This window comes from Girardinichthys multiradiatus, chromosome 18 (assembly GCF_021462225.1).
Source record: "Girardinichthys multiradiatus isolate DD_20200921_A chromosome 18, DD_fGirMul_XY1, whole genome shotgun sequence".
Classification (NCBI taxonomy): Eukaryota; Metazoa; Chordata; class Actinopteri; order Cyprinodontiformes; family Goodeidae; genus Girardinichthys; species Girardinichthys multiradiatus.
Window position 1 is genome coordinate 26,282,460 of NC_061810.1, and position 22,605 is coordinate 26,305,064.

Sequence of the window (22,605 nt, forward strand, 5' to 3'; positions counted from 1 at the left end):
CCCAAAATGCAAGTTAAAGCTCTAAAACAATGCAAAGATGGAACCTTACTGAACAGAGATGTTCCATCCTCCTCTGGAACTTATTGAAGATGGAATGAGATGAAGTGCAATATTTTCCTGTGAAATGAAAATTACATTATTAGTACTTTATAAATGGCAGAATTACCAAAAACACCAAACAATCTCATATGCATAAACAGTGACGTTATCTGGAAATGCATCACCACGCAGGGATTATTTTAACAGAGTGAATGAGTACAAAGAGTTTGTTTTGCATGCCTATACTCCCCTCTAGTGGGAGCATTGTGTAATAAAACTACATTTCTCAAGTTGTTCAGCAATGTGAAAACGAAAACAGGATGACACAACAAACCACTTACTTCTAAGGAGTGCAACCATGCAAACACACACACTCACTCCTAGGGTCAATATAGAGAGTAATTTAACTAATATAAATATTTTTGGACTGTAAGAGGAAGCCAGAGTACCCTGTAAAAACCTACAAATGCACAGGGAGATCATGCAAACTCAAACTCCAGAAGTCCTGCAGCAAGGCAACAGTGCTAACAAAGACTGCGGCCTCTGTATCTAACAGTCCTTTATAAATAAGCCTCTCTGTGTCATTTGTGCACTAAAAAGTGCTCTTTTAAAGATGCCCATTAAAATAGTACTCATGAATGTAATTTTTTTTACATTTCTTGTTGTGAATGTAATCATTACCTTAAGTTCTGCACCACCTATAACAAATATTAATGTATTTCATAATTGTGCATTACTTAAATGCAAATCTTAGTGATTAAGTCTCATTGAAAGAAAAAAACAACAGAAACAAAGTTTTTATGTTTTCGACGCATCCCATATTTATTAAATGTATTTAAGAGGACTGGGTTGGGGATATTACTGAGCTTTTAAATGACAAAAAGTGTCAGCAACATTGATTTCGACGGACAAAGATTGCTCTATCAAAAAATATATTTAAAAAAAATCAAAACTACCCCAAAATACACAATCTGGCGAAAATGTTTGTAATTTGCCATAACAAAAAACAAAGTTTTGCAAGAATACATTTCGAAAACAAATCCATGGACCCAAAAGGGATTGATTTGTTTGTGGAAAACAGGAGTTGTATTGGTTTGTTTTCCGCTGTTTGCGCCCTCCTGTATTGATCCAGATGCGCCTAGACGCGCAGCTGTCAGACTCTCTCTCATCCAATCAGCTGGCTCTCTGGCTCTGTCGTACGATGCTCCAATCACGGTGGCATGTTTTCATCATTTCCCAGCTCCATCCAGCTTCATCTCTGGTCTGCAGTCGGAGTGTGAGGAAGAAAGCAGAGGGATCCTGGGAAATAAGAATGGACTTCGCACTTCCAGGCTCTCCTGTCGGCTAAAACCCGTCAGTGATCGACGCTCTTCCCTGTAAGGCCTCGTCGCGGATGTTGCAGGAGAGGAGCGCCTCTGTCGGAGGACTGATGAGGCCGTGCAGTCTCTCAGCCTCTCTCCTCTAAAGAAACGGCGTCACATGCCGCTGGGAAGCGCTTTATCGCCTCAGATGAGAGGGGTTTTGGTGAATACCGCAGCCTGCAGGATTTGGAGCCGCACCGGAAACAGCATGCTCACATCACTGGACGTTTTATAACGCTTCTGTGCCATCTTCTCTAAAATCAGCCTGGTTAGCATCACTTTAAAGGGTAAAGACTTTTATTTCTTGGAGAACTGCTTGCATCCTCTGTTGATTTCATGATTCATTCGCAGGGGCGTCGCTAGAAAGTTTCCAAAGAGGTGGCCAGATGGGGGGCACTTATCTTGGGGTTGCACACCGAAACTAGAGCAATAACAGAATGTTAAGCACTGTTGCTGGGCTGTTTTCATGTCTAGGGAAGGCAATGAGAAGACGAAATAAATAAAAATTGGCCACATGAAGGACAAAATGGCAGATGTATAATTATATTAATTAATTAATTGAAAAAATACCTTCCAAAATATTAACCTCTTCCTATCTGGTCATGTTACAAACACAAACTTCAGTGCTTTTTATTAGAATTCTATCTGATGAGCAAAATAAATGTATGTGGAACTGTGAAGTAAAAGAGAAAAATAATCTATTGTTTCAATGTATTTTTTGAGATAAAAATCTAGAAGTGGTGCTGTGCCATTTAGCCCCCTGAGTCAATACTTTGTAGAAGTATTTTGGGGTATGTCTCTATCAGCATAGCTTCATCCATCTTCCCCACAGCATGATACTGTCACCTACAGGTTTTAGTGTAGCGTGAGGTGCAAAGTTCAAAGCTCAAACTTTAGGGAAAATGCAAACTGGACTTTTTATAGCCTTCTTCCAACAATTTCCACTCTTCCTTACAGGTCAGATTTGTGGTGTGATCTATTGACAGTTGTCCTGTCAACATTTTTTCCTGCCGGTGCTTAGGATCACTGCAGCTCCTTCATGGGACTCTTGGCTGATTTTCTGATTAATGATCTGCTTGCCCGGTAAACAGCAATGTCTTGCTAGGTTTGTTTAAGTAAAAAGAAAGCAGATTGGAATAAAATGCTAGTGGGTGGTTACAAAATGAGGACATGTATTGGCAGAGGAGCAAACTGACCAGAAGCGCTTTTCCACACACAACAAAGGAAACCTCCACATATAGCAAACCTAAATGTGCCCAAAACTCAACTAGAAATTTCTTGGCTTTGACTTCTTAAATTCAAAAGTCAGATTTTCTTTCTTGCAGCCCCCTTTGGTGCACCACTGGTCATTAGTACCTTATTTATAGCATCAATGTGGCCTTGATTGAACAGATTTTCTTCAGTTGAAACAGTTACACTTAGCAGCTTGAGCTTGAACTTCACAGAATGGCAAGTCATGAAAATCGACCTCTTATTTGCCCTCCCTCTGTCCCTGCAGACTCCTGCAGCCATGGGTGAGGAAAGTTGCCTCTCTCAGCAGATCCAGAGCGTGGAGAGGAGCGTGGTGTTCCTCAGGCAGGAGCACCTCACTTTGCTCCACGGCCTCCACCTGGAGATCCTCTCCTTGCAGAAACGCTGCTCAGGTGAGGGAGTACTGTACAGCTCCAGGAATATCAGATATTGTTTGATTCGGGAACATTTCTTCTGCAAACTGGTCTTTACTTTTTCTGTGTTTCTAGCATGAACATTTTAATGATTTTTAAAAGATTTGTATCTTTATTTGTGGCTTAGACTTAGGTGTAATTTCGATGCACATCTTCTTGTGAAAACAAAATTTACACCCTGAACAGGATAAAAAGTTGTGTGTGTGAAATTGTGTCTGTATCGGGCATCTCAGGCAGTGAGAGTCCATCTAACCGTCCAAAGATATATTTGGGAGGCAAAGCAATAAGGCACAGCACTTTAAATATGATATCAAATACATGCACAAATTAATAACATGATCTCAAGTGCATTTGTATTTACCGTTTTGCCCCAGATTATTCACACCCTTGGCAGATTTCGGTTTTAAAGTGATTTCTTTCATACAAAAACATGGATCTCTCTAAAAAGATTTAATGTAAAAAAGCAGCAATTTAAAAAAAAGAAGCTGTTTTGTTTTACATTTTAATAATAAAAATTAGCATCTCAAAGAATAATCATACCCTTCTCAATATTTAGCGATCAAACACTTCCTATAATAGCTGACCAGGTCAGTCCATGTTTTACTGGTATTTTGATAAATGTCTGGTGATGAGCTCCAAGTCTTGAGGTTGAAAGGCCTCCTTGCCATCACCCTAATCTTTAGGTCCCTCCATAGATTGTCTGTTAGATGTACGTCTGGACTCTGGCTAAGCCACTCCAATACGTTAATACTGCTTCTGGTCAGAAGAAACATGTTGGTAAAAATAAAAGATCACTTTAAACCTACGTTCCCCAGGGGTAAGAATAATTTTGGGGTTAACTATATTGTGTTGCTCAAGTATAAATTATGGTTTCATAAGAAAATCTACAGACTTTGATCAGACCATATGATAATTGTATTGTTGCTGTGTGAAGGCTATGTTTACATCCCAGTGACGTTAATATGACACCAACCACTCCCTGTTTCAGATACAGCAGACTGATATGCCTGGTGAGGATGTAGATGCAAACAAATGCTGCTATAAATGCATTTTTTTAGTTAAAATGTTTTACTTATTAAGATATTTAATAAGAAACATGTCTAAAATATGATTTTATTTGTTTTGTACTTGAAATTTTTTGAATACTTTTTAGTATGAAGTATTTAATTTACTGTGAGGTTTTCAGCCTCAAGTCAAGGTCTCCTTTTGTTAAACCTCTTTAAATATCCCTTGTATTTTCTTCTTAGCGGCCACTGCTCTTTACTAATCAAGGACTCCACTTATTAATCCTTTCTCCTCAAGGCAGGATTTGGTCAATAGGTTTAGTCTTTTATTGCTTTTTTTACTCATTTTAGTACTTTATTATAATCCATCTAGCTTCTAATTCTAATCCAACAGAAAAAAAGACAGTTATTGTTTAGTTAGTGAATCAAATTCAGACAATGACTACACCATGACATCATGCTGTTTTCCTGTTTGGGGCGTAATGGATTTCTCTTCCATGTAACCATGCTTCCATATCCATATGATTTACAGTGCTTGCATGGAGATATTATAATATATATATTTGTTTTACTTTGTCTCTACACAATACATTTAATCTGAATTTGCCAGTAAATCAAACCTAATTCACTCTAAACCCTTTACGAAATTAAAGACAAGAGTTTTTTTCCCTTCATGGAATAAAGCAACATACTATCTTATTTATTGGCAGACACCCAGTGCGTACCCAGAAAGATGTTTGCAGATATTTGTGTAATTGTCCATTAATCTCATAACTCCAGTAATCCATATAAAAAGGATTGTGGTGCACAGAGCAGAAGGGGGAAGGGTTTGTGTGTTTGCGTGAGGGAGATGGAGATAGATGGCTCTGCGCCAGTGTGACCAGTTGTTCTCAAAACGACCTCCTTCATCACTCTGTAGCTCAGCTCTCTCACATCTGGTCTGTGCAGCTGTGAGGGGTGGTGACACCACAAAATGTGAGAAAAGAAAAAACAATCCCACTTACTGTTTCAATGTCTCCTCTTTTTCTTTTAGTCTTCAAGAGGTCTTCCATTGTAAATTTAGATGCGGTGATAGATTGTTTACAGCTTTAAACTCACATTCACGTTCAAGTTTTCTTATATTCAGTCCCGAAAGGACAAGAGATGAAGGTGGGCTTCATAAACAGTCTTGGAAAATTTGGAAACCTCAAGACCTTAATGTCTTCACATAATGAAACTGCCATTAGAACATTACAAGCCAGAGATCTTGGTATCCCAATATAACAAGATAAAAAAGCTGTAATCATGCAAAAACAAGCTCAAGAGTTTAATATCTTGAGATAATGGGGCAGTCATCACAACAAAATAGGCTAGAGAGTTTAGTCTCTCGATATAGTTGGAAAAATTAAACTCAAAAAAACCTCAAGAGCTTCTTATATTGAGATAATGAAAACTTTTATCACAATAAAACTTTAGATCTTGGCCTCAAGAGCACATCATAAAAATACATTTTTGTGGATGACACGTTTCAGCTTCCATGCATATGGGTATAGTCATTATGACATCTTCTCTTGGTTTAGGACTTCAGTTTAACAATTTTATATTGAATATCTTACTTATTTTTTCTAGAATTGTGCCACTCAAGCTGGCAGCAGGTTGGAGTAGCTCTGTAAGTTTTCATTCTGATATTTTCTTTTTAAGAACTCAAATTCCTCTTGTGGTGGATAAAAATAGATTTTTTTTGGACGATTATCCTCTCTGGTATCAGACGCTGTGCAGCTAGAAGGATTTTTGCTGATGCATTTTAACTTTTTTACATTTCTTATGATGCATCACCATAGCAACATAGTGTTTTATACAACCAGGAGCAGCTGAGTAATATCTCATAAGCTCAAATAATAATTCAGCTACAACCCCAGATCCCTGATGAGTTGAATAGGAGGCGCCGTGGATGCAGAGCAGGAGCAAAGAGAAGAGAGAGAAGGAGGAAGTTCAAATCATCTCTTCCATTGATCATGATGGGTAATGTGAGATCGTTGGAAAACAAGTTGGATCAACTCCAAGCCCTGCAAAGAACCCAGCCAGAGTACCGGGAAAGCAGTATTATGTGTTTCACTGAGACATGTGAAATCAAAATGAAATCAAATGTTTATCTTCCACTTCAGCCATGGACCCTTCTGCTTCTATATGTTTACCCTTCAACCAAATCAGAAGATGCTGATGCTCCCTTTGCCTCCCCTCCACCTGTGTCTCAAGAAGTCAGGTGAAGAGAAAGCTGGGGAGACTAAACAGGAAAAAGGCTCCAGGTTCAGATCATGTCAGGCCAAGAGTCCTGAAGGCCTGTGCAGAGCAGCTCTGTGGGATTCTGCAGCACTTCTTCAACCTTAGCCTGGCCCAGAAGAAGGTCCCAGTGTTGTGGAAGACCTCCTGTCTTCCAACACCCATCACCCATCACTCATCAGTCCTCAATGACTATAGACCTGTTGCCCTGACATCCCACATCATGAAGGTCCTAGAGAGACTCCTGTTGGCCCACATGAGTAAACAAACAATAAACCATCAGGACACCCTTCAGTTTGCTTCTCGCTGTGGAGTTGGAGTTGAAGATGCTCTCATACACCTGCTTCAACAAACCCACTGTCATCTGGACAAAGCCAGCAGCACTGTGAGGATCATGTTCTTTGATTTCTCCAGAACATTTAACACAATTCAACCTGATTTGATTTGTAAGAAACTCCAGAAGACTCAGGTGGAGGCCTCAACAATCTCCTGGATCAAAGACTAGTTTGTGAGACTGAAGGGTTGTGTGCCTAACCAGGCGATGAGGGATTCTTCATAAAATGAAGAACATTATGGAGAACCCTGAGCATCCTCTTCATGAGACTGCTGTACAACAACAGAGTGTAAATAGTAAATATTTTATACCTTTTTATTGGACAACACTGAAGATGTGACACGTAAATACAATCTAGAGTAGTCAGTAGTACAGCTATCCCCTCAATATAACTCAACACACAGCCATAAACGTCGAAACCACTGGCAACACAAGTGAGTACACCCCAAAGTGAAAATGTCCAAAGTTGTCCCCAAAGTGTCAATATGTTTTGTGCCCACCATAATTTAAGCCCTGACTTAACTCTCTTGAGCGTGGAGTTGACTAGATCTTCACAGGTTGCTGCTGGAATCCTCTTCCACTCCTCCATGATGACATCATGGAGCTGTTGGAGACCTCGCGTTCCTCTACCTTCTGTTCAAGGATGCCCCACAGATCCTCAATAGGGTTTAAGTCTGGAGACATGCTTGACCAGTCCAGGACCTTTACCCTTAGTTTCTTTAGCAAGGCCGTGGTCGTCTTGGGAGGTGTGTTTGGAGTTGTTATCATGTTGGAATGTTGCCCAGTGGTCCAGTTTCCAAAAGGGAGGGGATCATGCTCTGCTTTAGTATTTCACAGTACATATTGGCATTAATGATGACCTGTAGCTCCCCACAGTCTGCAGCACTCATGCGGCCCTAAAACCATGACACTCCCACCACCATGGTTGACTCTAGGCAAGAGACATTTGTACTCCTCACCTGGTTGCCGGCACACACACTTTACATCATCCAAACCAAATAACTTTATCTTTTTCTCATCAGACCACAGGGCATGGTTCCAGTAATCCATATTCTTAGTCTGCTTGTTTTCTGTTTGTGAATCATCTTTAGAAGAAGCTTCTTTCTGGGACAATATTCATGTTGACCAATTTTATGCAGTGTGCAGCGTATGGTCTGAGCACTGGCAGGCTGAACTAGTTGGATTTCACCACAACTTTTGTTTTTTTGGGGGGTTTTTTAACTGTGTCCTTTCTGGCAGAGTAGCGCTCAGAATTGCTGTCTGAGTGCCAAGAAGAAGCCCAACGGATTTACTTTCACAAGTGGAGCATTACAGCTAATGCTTTAATGCTCTGCTTGATATTTATAAAAGAAACTTTTTTAGAAACTGCTTTGGGATTATTTAAATTTTTACGGACACAGAGACAGAAACAAAAAGGAAAAAATAAGAAGGACAAAAGAGAAAGAGGCATGGCAAATAGGAAAAAGGGAGAGAAGCGGAAAGGAATGGAGGAAAGAAAAAAGGATGAAGAGATTACAAGATAACACTCTGCTTGCTTCTACACCTGCAAAAACATACATAATAACAGCTTTTTTGCTGAAATGTTCACAGTACTTATGAATGTAACATGTAATTAATAGTAATTGCTGCTCAATATAGAACATTTGTGTATCTGTCAACACCTGAATCTAAACACCTGGGGATCTGAGTGTAAGCACACTTGTGTATACAAGGTTTGTCTATAAAAAATATGCAATAGTGAGTGTGAGGAGCCACAGACCTGCCCCCCTGGACCTGGGACAGGTACGGAGGAGATCTGAGCCATAAACATCCAAAAGGCCCCCAGAGCACAGGAGCCCCAGGATAACCATCGCCAACAGAGATGAGCAGGGGAGAGTCCCAGGGGAACCACCCAGCAGCCACAGTGCAGAAGCCCCAGGGAGCTGCAGCGACGAGCCTACAGGCCTCTCCGGCAGCTGTCTTTGCCAGAGCAGGTCCATGGACCCACGGACCCGAGACCTCGGGAGACATCACTCCCCAAGCAGAGGCCCGACAGAGCCCATTCCCACCCTCATTTGTACACATAAAAACACTCACACAAACAACAATGGACCTTGAAGACTCACTCACACTCCCCATACATACTCTATACTCCCAGGTCAAGGTGCCAATACCCCATAGGGGCAACTGGCTCCCGGACCCAGGAGGTAGTCCCTTTCCCTCCGGGGGTTGAGACAGGCAGACAGGCCCAGCACCAGCCCAGACTAGTGCCAGCCCCGTCCGAACTCGAGTGACCCCAGCGCCGACGACCTCCATCCTCATCCGGAGAGGGGGCTATGTACAAAAGAGGGGTCTACCTGGTCTAAACGAGCCGGCCAACCAGAGCCGCCACAGGATGAAACAGTCCCAACCCCCCAATGAATTCTGATCTCAACTCCATCAGCCCCCGACCCCCCATGAACCCCAACATGAATTTCCCCACAGGGCCACCCCCAACCAGGACACAGATATCAAACACATGCCCCTGAACCCAAACACCATAAATCCCCTCCCCACAGGGATACACCCCCACAGGTGAGCTCCATCCCCGAAAAGCTGATGAAGCCACACCCATACAGCACAAGCTCCATGCACAGCCCCGCTCCAAGTACCCCCGCCACATCCTGCCCCCCACCACACAGCATGCCACTTCAGCCAGACAAGGGCCCAATGCCACCCCAGCCTCTGCCCGTAGGCGCAACAGGGCAGACACCATCGAGCATCACGCCCACAACGGAACCCCCAACCCCACACCAAGATGGGACAAACTCACCCGGCAAGGGGTCCCTGGCCAGCAGCAAGCCCCTGGGGCTGGCGTCCCCCACCACGGCCCCTGCAACCACACAAACACACCACAGCACCACCACTACAACGATATCCCAGGGAGAAACATTATCCAGCTCAGCTCTACCATTACCGCTCAGCCGATCCAAATGTCGGTGACCCCACACCCAAGAAGAGGACACAACCACCCAACACGATGCAGCCCCTTCATGCCACCCTCTTCCCATCCACCCCGATCTCCCCTTCGGACACGACAATCCGGCCAGCACAAGCAGCCCCAGTCCATGAGAAAGAAACATGCACCACCCGGGTAACGGGTCCGGGCAGGCCAACTGCTCAAGGCCAAGCACAACCTGCCAGCCACCCCAGTGCAGGCGCAAGACATGCTCCATTGCCCCACCCACCCGACCGCCAACGGCAGCCCGGCGCCCAGCCAGGGGCCAGAGACAGGAGGAAGCATTGGAAGAAGGCCACCACAGCACGCTAAGGACTGGGCACCCCACAACTTTAGTTTTTAGTATACAAGTGTGAAAACATCCTGATAATGTTTGCAGATGAGATAGGTGTTTTCAGTCACCTCACTAATCTGCTGCCTTGAAGGTTGCTGCAAGGTTGAGCTGAGCATGTTTTTGTGAACATCAGCTTCGTCTTTGTACTGCTGACCTTTTATTGCTTGCAGAATTTCCTCATCAGCAGGAACGCCTCTGTGCTGCTATATCCTTCAGCTACAGGCCCATTCACTTATTTAAATTAGGTATTTCAGCCCCTCTATAGTGCAGGTTTATTGTTCGTGTCCGTGGGTTTGTCCTTCGGGATATCTTTGCAGCATTCAAGGCTGAATCGATGAAACAGAAAACCTCTAATGCTCAGTTACGGGCTGCAGGAGATGACACTGACCCACAAAATATTACTGGATGTTGCAATATGCTGAATGTTCTGATTTTAGTCCACCTCACAACAGGCATGCAGCTAATGAATGGCTGCATAAATGCCCTGTGTTGATGGTGCTGAAGGATAACAAGAAATAAACAGCTTTTGAAGTATTTTAGCAGTTCTCATTACAAAAACCAGAAATTAGGAATATTCTTTTCTGAAGCTACCAGTATTCCCATCATCTTCCTTTCCCTTTTTGCTGCTCTGTCCTGTTCATTCTTCCCCTCTGTCTCTGTTCATGCCAGCTGCATGTGTGGATGTTGCAGCAATTGCAGAGGGAAGGAAAAAGGGTGTGACAGGGAGGACACGAGGATAGAATATGATATGAATAACTAACCAATGCTACATTTTGGTCTACAAATGAAAATAACCTAAAAGTCATTTTTTATCATCTAATAAAGAAATAGTTTGCCAGGTTTGGTACCAAAAATAGGCACTTTATATGTCTGTTTTTTATTTGCTTTTTAGCAAATGCACAGGAAAACATACCTATAATTTCAGTTTACTTGTTTGCAAAAACAGCCATTTCTGGTTTCCAGAAAATTAAACAACCCAATCCTTGTCCCACTGTTGAGCAGCAGTGCATGACAAACAAGCTGACTGAGCAGACGTCCTTGATGCTGACACCCTGAATCATCACAGGGATGATTGACAGGCCACACACAAGCAGCAATCTTCCTACGACTCCTTACTTCAATCCATCTTTGCTGGAAAAGTGGCAATTAATGACCACAGACACATGAGTCTGATGCAATATATATTTTTAAAAACTGAAAGTGAATATAAGCCTATACTGATAATACCTATATTTATGCTTTATATTACAGTGATGTGAAAAAGTATTTGCACTCCTTGATTAGCAGAATGGGAATACAAAACATCCATGGGGTGATTTTCAAAGGTCTGACCATGTTGCGTTCAGGTGAACTTCAACAATGTAGGAAACCCTGAGTCCCTCAGAGCTATACCAGAGCAGATTTGTTCTACTTACATAACCCACAGTCATTTTAAGGGTTTTGGAAATGAAAATAACTAATATCTAATAATAAATAATAATTTTTAATGATAATCTTTCTAAACATTCCAACAATGGTAAATCTCTCCTACTCTGCTCAGGACTGAAAAGATTATTTTTAATTTCAGCAGCTTTCTAATAAAAGCAATGTGTTTTTAGCAGTTTATTTTATTTAAATTGGCTTTTGAATATTTTATCTATTTCCTGCAGTTCCTGTTTTATTCTCATGCACTCCTTTTTTCTGTAAATCTCTTTGAACTACCTTGCATGTGATGGAAGCTATAAAAGTGAACTTGTCTTGTGAAGATACAACAGACACAGATTGAGATGAAAAATGCACCGATTTGAGATTTTATGGCTGTTTTTTGATGATTTTAGTTTTTCAAGCTTTAAACTCCTGATACTCTTTAACAACAACATATTTTTTCTCTCTTCTATGAAATGTTTACAGTAAAATAAAAGATTTACTTTTTGAAAAGTATCCTGTATTAACGTTTTGCACAACAAGAGTTGTTCACATTACATTAAATTTTTTACCTATAGATTAAGTAGACCTTTACCCTTTTTTTTTGGTCCAAAAGCCTTTCTGGATCAGAGGCAAAATGTCTTCAAGAAACAAGAAAAGAAGTCCAGTTATGCCTACTTACACACTTAGGATTTCTTAAAGGCTTCCAATATTTTCTACTCCTGCTTTGACCTGGTAGTGTTTACAGGTGGTGCATGTACTGATTGAAATAAAATTAGATCTTCAGTTTTAGACTGATCTTGGCCGATCAAGACTAAAATTGCTAGATCCTTTTCACCTGTGGTCAGTCCTGGGTCCTCTCTAATTGAAGATCCCTTTCCCACTGATTCTTTTGACTCCTGGTGTTTTTTGTAGCAACATAGCAAAGACAGAAAGGATTCCACCAGTAAACAACTTGCCTTGAGCAAAATGATTCCACACCATTTTCGGTAAAACACCTCACATTGGAAAAGGGATCCACAACATTCATGTTTTTCCTGTAATTTCCCACTTGTTTCTACGTGGCTTGTTTAAAATCCAGATTTATGTTGAGATAGGCTTTAATTTCTTAGGAAAAAATCCCATAGAGTGTAACGGGCTGTGCAGATTCATCAGTTTGGTTAAATGCAGCATAGTATGCAGAGCAGCAGGCCAAATGTGGAGCTTGTTGGTGGTTTCTGTTTCTTTACATTTCCTCTTAAACCCATGGCACCAGTTTTTATTTAGTCAGTCAGTCAGTCAGTCAGTCATTTTCTACCGCTTATTCCATAGTGTGTCACGGGGGAGCTGGTGCCTATCTCCAGCAGTCTATGGGCGAAAGGCGGGGTCCACCTTGGACAGGAGTTTTTATTTAAATGTCTTAATTACAATGAGAAGCGTACATGTATAGGAACAGTTCAGAGCCTTTTAATAGACTATGTAGGGACAGCTCTGCCACAGTTCACAGTTTGTAATTATGAGCTTGCCAAGAATATGCTATAAACTGTAACAAGTACATGGTAAGTTAACCATCATGTTCAAGCAGAATAAATAAAACAAGATATGATTTATCTTGTGATGCTTGTTTTTGTTTCTCTCTTTTCAGAGCTGACAAGTGAGCTGAAGTTAAAGCCTCCAGGCAGGACCCAGATAGGTATGGTGTCTGGAAAAGTCTGGAATTTGATTTTGTAATTTTCCAAGCCTGGATAAGCACAGAAAAATAAACATTGAGTATGGAAAAAATGACAACACTCATATAAGATAAAAAATCCAAATGTCTGAAAAATAACGGGGTCCTTTACATTGATGGTGAGTTAAATATGCCATGTCACCACTTGACTGTCCAACTCACTGGTGGTTTTGGTTTCTGTGTAATTAACACACTTATTCAAAAATAAAAAATGACCTTTTCACAGTTTATTTAGCCTCTAGTTCAAGTTCTCCTAAACAAAGCAGTAAAATTCCCATTTTTAGGAATTGTGTTAAAAGAAGGTCGCACTGCTTCCAGTCTATCGCTTGGAGGATCTATTTTGTATTCTTGATAATCCACTTCAGTTTCTTAAATGTTATAGATCCAAATTGATCAAAATTGTCTGAATGCCAAAAAACTGTGAAATACTCCTTTACTACAGCGCTGGATCAGAAGCCAGCTTCAACAGTGACTAGTTTCATGTTTTATAGGAAAAAACAACAATATCAAACTAGCAAAATCAGGCTAATATTTTGTAATTAACCATAAACAATCCCTATAAGCTGATGGAAAACTCTAGAAAATAAACTTAGGAAAATATGGGGGTTTTTAGGAACCCTGGTATGTGCTTAGATCTACTGGTATTGAAGGCCTTTCTATACCTTACCTTCCTTAGTCCTACTATTGAAAATATTAATACCCCTTTTTACATTGTCAGGTCAAAACCACAAACTTTATTGTATTTTATTGAGATTTTATGTGACAGACCAAAAGAAAGGTAGTACATAATTGCTTTGAATACACAAAGACAGGCTTACATTTACATCTCCCTGAGCCATGTTCTCCTCTCCGCACTCAGTCTCAATCCCTAACCGACCACCCATCTGTCTTTCCACCCCTCCCATCCCTCAGGGGAACAGATCCCTGTCAGCCAGCTTCATCCTTTATCCCTCTTAGTCCTGCACCCTCTAAGAGAGAGACATCTCTGACAAAGCAGTCACAGGCCTTACATGTTTTATTCATTTTATCATATGGGCAGCTTTGCTGTGTGAAAAAATTTCCAACAGCTCTGCCAGGGTGAGACACACACACACACACACAGCTGGAGAGGCCACATACTCCCAACAGCTTCGCCTCATGGCTGATGTCCAGTTGTAGCTGCAGAGGAAGGCTCCATTTTGTCACATCGAATTAGACATATAGAGGAGAAATAGGAGTCAAAAGGCAGTGAGTGAAACTGCTTAGAGTAAGAGGGAGGGTTTTTGCCTGGCTGCATTAGTCAGCCATTAGATCCCTTTTTTTCCAGGCCAGGTTATCCCCCAATCTATCAATACAGTATGGCCTCACAAATTGATTCATTCCCTTTTTTCTTCTTCTGCTCCAGTTTCTACTGGAGGTCCCAGCGGGAGTCTCTGCTTACAGACTTTTCTCAGATATAGGTCCTGCAAAAGAGAGAGGAAGAAGTGGGAGGAGAGAGGTAATATGAGGTGGAGGGGAGAGGGTAAAGATGGGCAGATAACATTACAGCCAATGTAAGGAGAAAGTACACCCTCTCCAATTTCTAGGGATTTAGATATCAAATCATGTTAAAATGATCTGCTCTTTACCAGGTTGTAAAATTATTTGGATCTAACCACAAGTACACTGCTTCATCATTGGAAAATGTCACCATGAAATGTACTCGTTTATTTGAGCATACAGTGCTGTGAAAAAGTTTCCCCCATTTACAGATTTATTTATTTATTTTTTGTCACCCTGTGATGGTGTTTAAGACCCTCAAACAGTTTTTTATGTCAGACAAAGATAACCTGACTAAAATCAGTTTTGGGCACAACCCAGGTGTTGTGCCCAAAACTGATTTTAGTCAGTTTTGGGCACAACCCAGGTTCCCGTGGGGCCTTTGTGAAAAAGGAATTTGACCTTTTTAAAGCGTTAATTTGGAAATTTCTTGGAAATCTGAGTTCAATTTCATTAGCCACTTTCAGCCTTGATTACAGCCCAAGGGTAAAATCTCAGGATCACTTAAATAGAACCTGTCTGACCACATGAAGTAGGCTACAGGATATCATACAGAAACACATCATGCCCTGATTAGACAACAGCAATGTGAAACACTCACTGCCAGTTACAGACTCACAAATGCATGATCATAGCTGACACCAGGAGTGTCACAACTATTTATTAGGTTCAGGATTAAATTACTTTGTTCACATAGGGTCAAGTTGATTTGGATTATTTTTTTCTCTTAATAAATAAGTGCTCAAATCTGGATTAACTGAAGATAAAATTTGTTTGATGATCTAAAACCTTTAAGAAGAAATCAGGGGGTAAATAATCTTTCACATTTGTGTTTTAACACAATGCAAGCAATGAAATCCCAACAGTGATTACCTCAAAGAAGCTATTATTGCTTCTTTTCAGACTGGAATGAATTTTAGGTCAATTTTCAAACAATTTGAATTTAATCATTCTACAGTGATGAAGATTATTCACAACTGGAGAGCATCTAAAGCAGAGTGGGCCAAAATACTACTGCAACAATATAATACATTATTAAATTCATGCTACAAACAGAGAGTTTGCTGCTAAATGTCCTTCTAGAAGCAAATAAATGTGGTGTATTCAGTTTTGTACACAGGGCTTTTCCTTTTTTTTTGTTTGGTATGGCATCTGTTTTGTGTTTTTCTAGACTTGAGGTAAGGTTTACAGCATTTTGAAATGTGATAAAGATCAGATCATTGTGATTGTGTCCTGATACAGAAAAAACATAGAAACCATAACAAGAGGGTGCACTTTCTCTTTGCGATGACTGTAGCTGTGGGACATTTCTATTCTGTAATGAGCTCAGCGGAGGTGGGCTTATGGGTGACAGACAACCTGATACTTCCCTGTCCTCCGTCAGATCTGTGAGAAGGAAAATGCATGGAACAAACATTAAATGGGACAAAAGATTTAAAGAAAGTCATATGCTAAAGACTGATACAATAATCTCTGAAACCTGTAACTGAAACCTGTAACATTTATTTTTATTTTCCTGCTTAAGCAAAGACTGATTTGTGAAATCAGAGTGGTCAGCCTCTGTGAATATGATCCTCTTCTTCTTCTGCTCTGTCAGCTGGAAGTAACTTCACTGATTCAGGGCTTTTCACCTAAACCTCCCCTGCTTTTTGGGACTGAAAGAGGCCAAAGGTTGTCTGCAGAAGCTAAAAGATGAGTAAAGATTAAGCAGCAAAGTGTGTTGGGCCTATCCTTGGCAGGAAATTGACAGTAGATTAGTCAACTTTGTGTCTCTGTTGCAAATACTACACTTACACTGCTGATTTGAAAACAGAAACATACTTATACAAGGCAACTTCAACGTACTTTAATGTATTTTATTTTGGTTTTCTGTGATAACCTAACACAATGTAAAGGATAGTTGTGAAGTAGACGGAAAAACGTTAAATTTCAAATCTTGCCACAAATCATCAAATCAATTTAGTTCTGGACTTTGACTGGACCATTCTAAAACATATCTGCTTTTACAAACCCATCTGAATGTAGATAAGCCTGTTATCAATTTTCATTTCATGTAAGGGTATAAAAGTGAAAGGGACTCATATACATGCATGCCAGAGGTTTATAACATATTTATGAGCAAAAAAAAAACATTCTCAGTTCTTTATTTTAAGCCAGTGTTTGTGTTCTGCTCTGTTTCTGTGGCAGAATTACTTGAGGAAGAGGAGATGCTGGAGGCCCGCTGTAGGGACCTGGAAAGCCGTCTGGAAGATCAGGAGTACACTCTGGGAGAGTTTAGAAAGGAGCTGGGTCACAAAGGGGCTTTGGTGGGAACCCTCAGAGCCAATCTCAAGGAAAAGGAGCGTCACTTTCTAGAGGAGCTTAAACGCCGCAGCCACTGTTCCACTGTCCTGAACACGGAGCTTCAGAAACAAACTGAGGCAGCAGCATACCTCTCCTTCCAGCTGCATGCTGCCAAACAGAAGCTGCACCACCAGAGGATGCAGCAGAGGCAGGGACTCCTTGCCAGTGCCAACAGCCAGGGGGTCCAGCATGGAGCTGAGCAGAACATCCCCCTCTCTGGAGCCTCCCCATCCTCTCTTGTAGTCAAACCCAAGCGTAAGAGCATCAGGGCGTCTTCAAGGGTGGAGCGTGCTCGGGAGTGCGTCCCCATAGAGAAAGTGCTGGGCCCCGCGGAGCCCACAGCCATGCCGGACCCAGCGCTCTTCCTGCAGCCTCGCAGGCACAGAGCCCGCTCCAGACACACTGTGGCACAAAGACAGCCTCCTCGGGGGATGGAGAGGGAAGACCATGAGGAAGGAGGTGGGGAGGGGCCAGTGGAGGTCCACGATGAAGCAGCCAGACGGATGTCTTCAGCAGTGCCGCCCCCTGCTGCTCAGACCAACGCAGATTAGTGACTGAGCATTTCTGGTTTTAGCTACAGTGTGATAACTGTATGTTATCTTCCATAAGACTGTCAATGTCATTAACTGTTGTTCTGCACCTTGACTGAATTAATACTGAGACTGGTTTTAGCTATTTAATTACTTTACAACTACTTTTGTAATATGTACTTTGATATAACCTTAAATAACTTGCATAGCAAATGCCAGTAAGTGTCAAAAATTAGGTTTACACTGCTGTTAGATGCTCTGTGAACTGTGGAGCCTTAATTTTAAAGCTTTGACTTGTAAAGACGGTGACTTTAACCTTGGCCCAGCTGTGTGACCCAGTCAACTGACATCTTCCAAGGCTGACTATAAATCAGCCTGCGTTTGTATGTCCTCCAACTGAGTCATAGCTGAAAATACCAAAGTGAGAGCAGAGCACATATGACAGATTATCAATCTTTCCCTCACTATAAACAGAGTATAGCTGTAGAAAATTATAGTTCAGAATTCTTTTAAGATTTGATGTGAAAACCAGTATTTAGTTCCACTTTCGGACGTTTATAGGACACTGTACAACACATTCAACCATGTTTCCATTTACTTAAAATTGCTCAAAAGTAAAATGTATTTCAAAAACAAATGTTCCTGAAAGGGCATATATCATGCTTTTTACAACTTTTTCTGTTCAATTGTATTAGGGCTTGTAATTCATGATAGCTTTATTAAATTTACAAGGTTGAAAAATACGTAGAAAAATCAAAAATATGAAAAAAGCCAAACAAGGCACCCAAAATTGCAGCCAAAAGTTGCAGAAATGTAATGACATCACAGAAGGACCCCTGAACTTCTGGATTATTGTGTGACACAATAGCCACCCAAGACGAAAGCAGATATAGCAACATTTCCAGCTCTTTCATCATTTCATAAAGTGAAGATTAATTTGGTTATTTTTCCAGTGGAGTCCTAACAAACAAGCACCCTAACCTGGGATTCTAAAGCGCTCTGTGGCGAGCCCAGTCTGCCTGTAATTCACCGCAAAAAACATTATCAAAAATTTTACATTAAGGAAGCATTCAGATAGACATTGCAACTTCTGCTGCAGTTCTAACCAGCATTACTACTTTGATGCACATAGACATCTCATCTTCTCATCCAACAATTCTGTCACTGAAAAACCTTAATAGTGAGCCATGCAGTGATAGCCTAAAACATAGCAATAGTGAATGGAAGCAGCAGAAAGTCTTATTTCTCTTCACAGAATCAGCACAATCCTGTTTTACTTCTTATGTTAAAGTAACGTAGTTGTCAAAAGGCTAGTCTGAAGACCCCATCTGTCACTCCACTCAAACATCTACAGTTAGTTTATCTGATTCTAAAACATCACTGCAAGCCACTCAAGTGGTGTTGGAAGGGCAGGTAAAATGTTAATATATAATCTGTCATTCATCTGTCATTCAACTGCTGTTGCACAGAATTTTTGTGGGTAAACATGTCGGACGATTTGTGTTAGCAATCCATTGATGTCAGCAGACATTTTGTACTAGCAAAAAACGCATAAAAAGTAAAAACTGCTGTGAAACAACACATTTTCTCACCTATAAAACATTGTGCTCACAAACAACACCCATGATCACCTTGATGATCTGGCTGTTGATTCCCCTAGAGCTATCTATTGCAGGCAAGGCATGAACTTTGTTGTCCCTTAGCAGCGGTGTGTTCCCTCCATTTAAGCCATCATAACTTGTCCTGCAAATCCTGTCTTAACTGAGGATCTTCAGGCTTTTCCTTTTGACCAAACAAGACCACATTCAGGTGATCCTCAGTTGTGGCTCGATGCACCATGTGTTTTTCTGGGCTCTGTGTACATTTGCCGCTTCGCCAGTTCCTGCCTCCATTTTATACACACATGTTGCCATTTCATCCAAAACTCAGTGGCTTCACCAAGAGATAACGAGAGGGGGCCATTGGCCACTGCTATAAATTTGCTGACTCTATGGTGGTCAGACAGTCTTCTATGCATATCTTTTATGAATGTGAATTTAAAAGAGGTCTTATATACATACATATTTATGTAATTAATTAAATTTTTTTGTGTTCCACCCCAAGATTATCAGTGCTTCAGGCTGCCCCTTTGAAAACTTTGAGGAGGTGCTCCTGCCCAACCTCTTTCCATTTTTGTACCCGTTTACAAACCATTGGGTACCCATGTCCTTTAATAGATTTAACATCAGTTCATTTCTATTGCTAGTGAAATATTTTGATAAATCAGAAAAATATTCAAATCTCATTTCTATTTGATTTTATTGTATATTTTTGTATATTTGTTTATATTACACACTAATTCCAATGTTAATAAATGTGACAAATTATGACCAATAATCAAACCAATATAAGTCTGAGCAGCCTCCTGCTGGTGCATATTGTTTATTGGAGTCATATTACCAAACTTCCTTACAATTGACATAAATAAAATAAAGATAATTACTTTAAATCATTAGCTGTCAGAGCAGGTATGAAACGTCCTGTGGCAGAAAGCTTGTTTTCATACCAGCCACCAGTTTTTCTCAGGTGTGGTTTGTGTGCTGAACTGTTACTTCATTTAGGGTTGTTGTGTTGGGAGTTTTTATTTTCACCTCAGGAGAACAAACAAAAGTGACTATTGGGTTTTGTCTTAAAGGAGTGGGTGAATTTTAAAGGGTGGTCTGCTCGCTTGTGTCTCTTTACTGGTAAGAATCTGCAAAAAGACAATAAATGTTCAGAAAGAAAGGAGTCAAATGTGGGTGAAAACAAGAAGGTGGTAACCTCTGGTGTTACAACACAAAAAGATCAATTAAATTATCATGTAGAAAAGATTGTTTCTGTGGATTGTCCAACTTGTAAGGAGGTAAACTCTAAAAGGTAAAAATGTAGGGCAGTAACCAGTAGTTAGATCTCTGAGTATACAAAGAATTAACCAGGACAGGCAGGAAACTACACATTTCTTCTCTCATTTTGGGATTTATATATAAAGTTTTACTGTATGTAATTCTCAGTGTTATACTCTGAATGTTCTATATAACTGACATCAAATGTGATTTTGCTCCTGGGCTGATGTTTATTTTCAATATTCTTTTAGTCATATTTTTAAGCACTACGTTTCACAAATATAAAGCAATATGTTGATATATTATTAATAATTTGTGTTTAGAATTTAGGCTAAAGATTTAAAAAAAAACTAAAGAGGCATTACCTTTATATTTTGTAATAATCTAACCTTCTGTGATTGCTTCGTATTTTTTGTCTTGACAGATTTTTTCTCACTTAGCAAACAGATTTATTATTATGTCTCTTATGAACTCTCTTTGTTAAAATTACTTATTTTATGAAGTATTTTCAGTCAACCTCTGGTTGTTAATCTATTGCACTGAAAGTAGGAATTCTGGACTTTAGACTGTTAGACGTCCGTACTGCATCACTCTTCATCCACATTTTACAGTAGATGATCTACATTTGGCTCTAACTAATCTTAATACGCCTTAACACTTATCATTTTTTCCTTTAATATTTCAGCTGCAGCGACTGTTTGCAGCCTGGATTAAGTTGTTTCCACTTTTTACAACATACCACCATAAATCTCACATGACAAAAGTATAAAAAACATTTAATTTACTCTCTCTTCATTATACAGAAGAGAACACCGCAACAATCTGTTCTCACTGTTTAGGTCTCAAGTTGATTTTGGATCATAAAAAATTTTTCTCTGGACTGTTTTTTTGCCAAATCAAGCCTCTCCGTGGACATGTGTTCTTGTTTCTTTCTAGCAATAATGCTGGGACTAAAATATAGAAAGGTGTCCCTTTAGATCCTTGTACTGGTTTGGCCTGTGGCTGAGCATGAGATTCTGACTGATTACCGTATATACTGTGTCGGCATCCTACGGTGAAACTGTACGAGAAAATGGAATAAAATGGAAGACTGTTGAGTGTGCCGATTACACTGTTCCTGTTGCTGAAAGATAACCTGAAAGCCCGCTGTCAAGCAATTGAATAACACATTAAACAATAAAACCTCAGCCCACTGGTCCAAGAAAGAGGGCCTCCTAGAAAGAACTTGCAGCTGAAAGCAGATGTTTTGTGTAAAAATACACATAACAATTTTTTCTCACCTTCTGACATTAAATAAAATAAAACGTTTTCTTAAATTCCAGAATAATGAAACAAAAATATGTTTTTTGTCAGATTGTTTTTATTGCTTCCTAGAAGCAATGAGGGTTACCAACACTAGCATCACTATGCAGTTAAGATTTCTTAACTTTGTAAGCTTCTGGTGGGTTAATTCACAAGTCAAATGGAGGCAAAGAGTTCCTTGTATGAACTTATGGGAAAATCAAAAGAAATCAGATAAGATAGCAGGAAGAGATCGGGGGTCCTCCACAGATCTGGTTCATTCATTCTGGTACAATTTCAGAAAGCCTGAAGGTGCCATGTTCATCAACTATAAACACCATGTACAGCCTTCATACTGTTCAGGAAGGATGGGTTCTCAGTCCCAGAGAGGAACCTGTTTCGGTGTAAAGTGTGTGAACCAACCCCAGAAGAAAAGCAAAAGACCTTGTGAAGATGCTGGCTCAAGATAAGCGAGTGTCATCATCCCCAGTCAAACGAGTCTCCTAACAACATGGGATGAAAGGCCACTCAGCAAGGAAGAAACAAGCAGCATAAAATGCCATATTACAGTTTGCAAATGCATTCAGGAACAAATACCTTAAAAAAAGGGGGAAGCTTGCAAGCCAGATAATACCATCCCACTGTCAAGTAGAGGCATCATGTTGTGCAGGTGTTTTGCTGCAAGAGGGACTGGTGCACTTCACACAAAAAATGACATCACAAGGATAGAAGCGTATGTAGAAACACTGAAGCAACATCTCAAGCTCGGGCACCAATGTTTTTTTTTAAATGGACCATGATCCTAATCATACTAGAAAATTAGTTACAAAATGTCTTAAGGGCAATAAAGTCAATGTTTTAGGGCAGTCATCACAAAGCCCTGATCTCAGTCCCTTAGAAAATGTATGGACAGAGATAAAAAGTCTGTTTGAACAAGGTGGCTTATAAATCTGACTCAGTTACAGCGGTTCTGTCTGGAGGAATGGGC

General features: G+C 40.4%; 1 protein-coding gene across 1 annotated transcript; it reads left to right on the top strand.

Annotated features, from left to right (window-relative positions):
- The first annotated feature begins 929 nt into the window (after positions 1-929).
- ccdc92ba (coiled-coil domain containing 92Ba) lies at positions 930-21,445 on the top strand. Its single transcript, XM_047390560.1, has 4 exons — positions 930-1,687; positions 2,899-3,043; positions 13,001-13,048; positions 16,790-21,445. Exons 2-4 carry the CDS (start codon positions 2,911-2,913, stop codon positions 17,494-17,496), a joined length of 888 nt encoding a protein of 295 aa, XP_047246516.1. The 5' UTR covers positions 930-1,687; positions 2,899-2,910; the 3' UTR covers positions 17,497-21,445.
- The last annotated feature ends 1,160 nt before the right edge of the window (positions 21,446-22,605 follow it).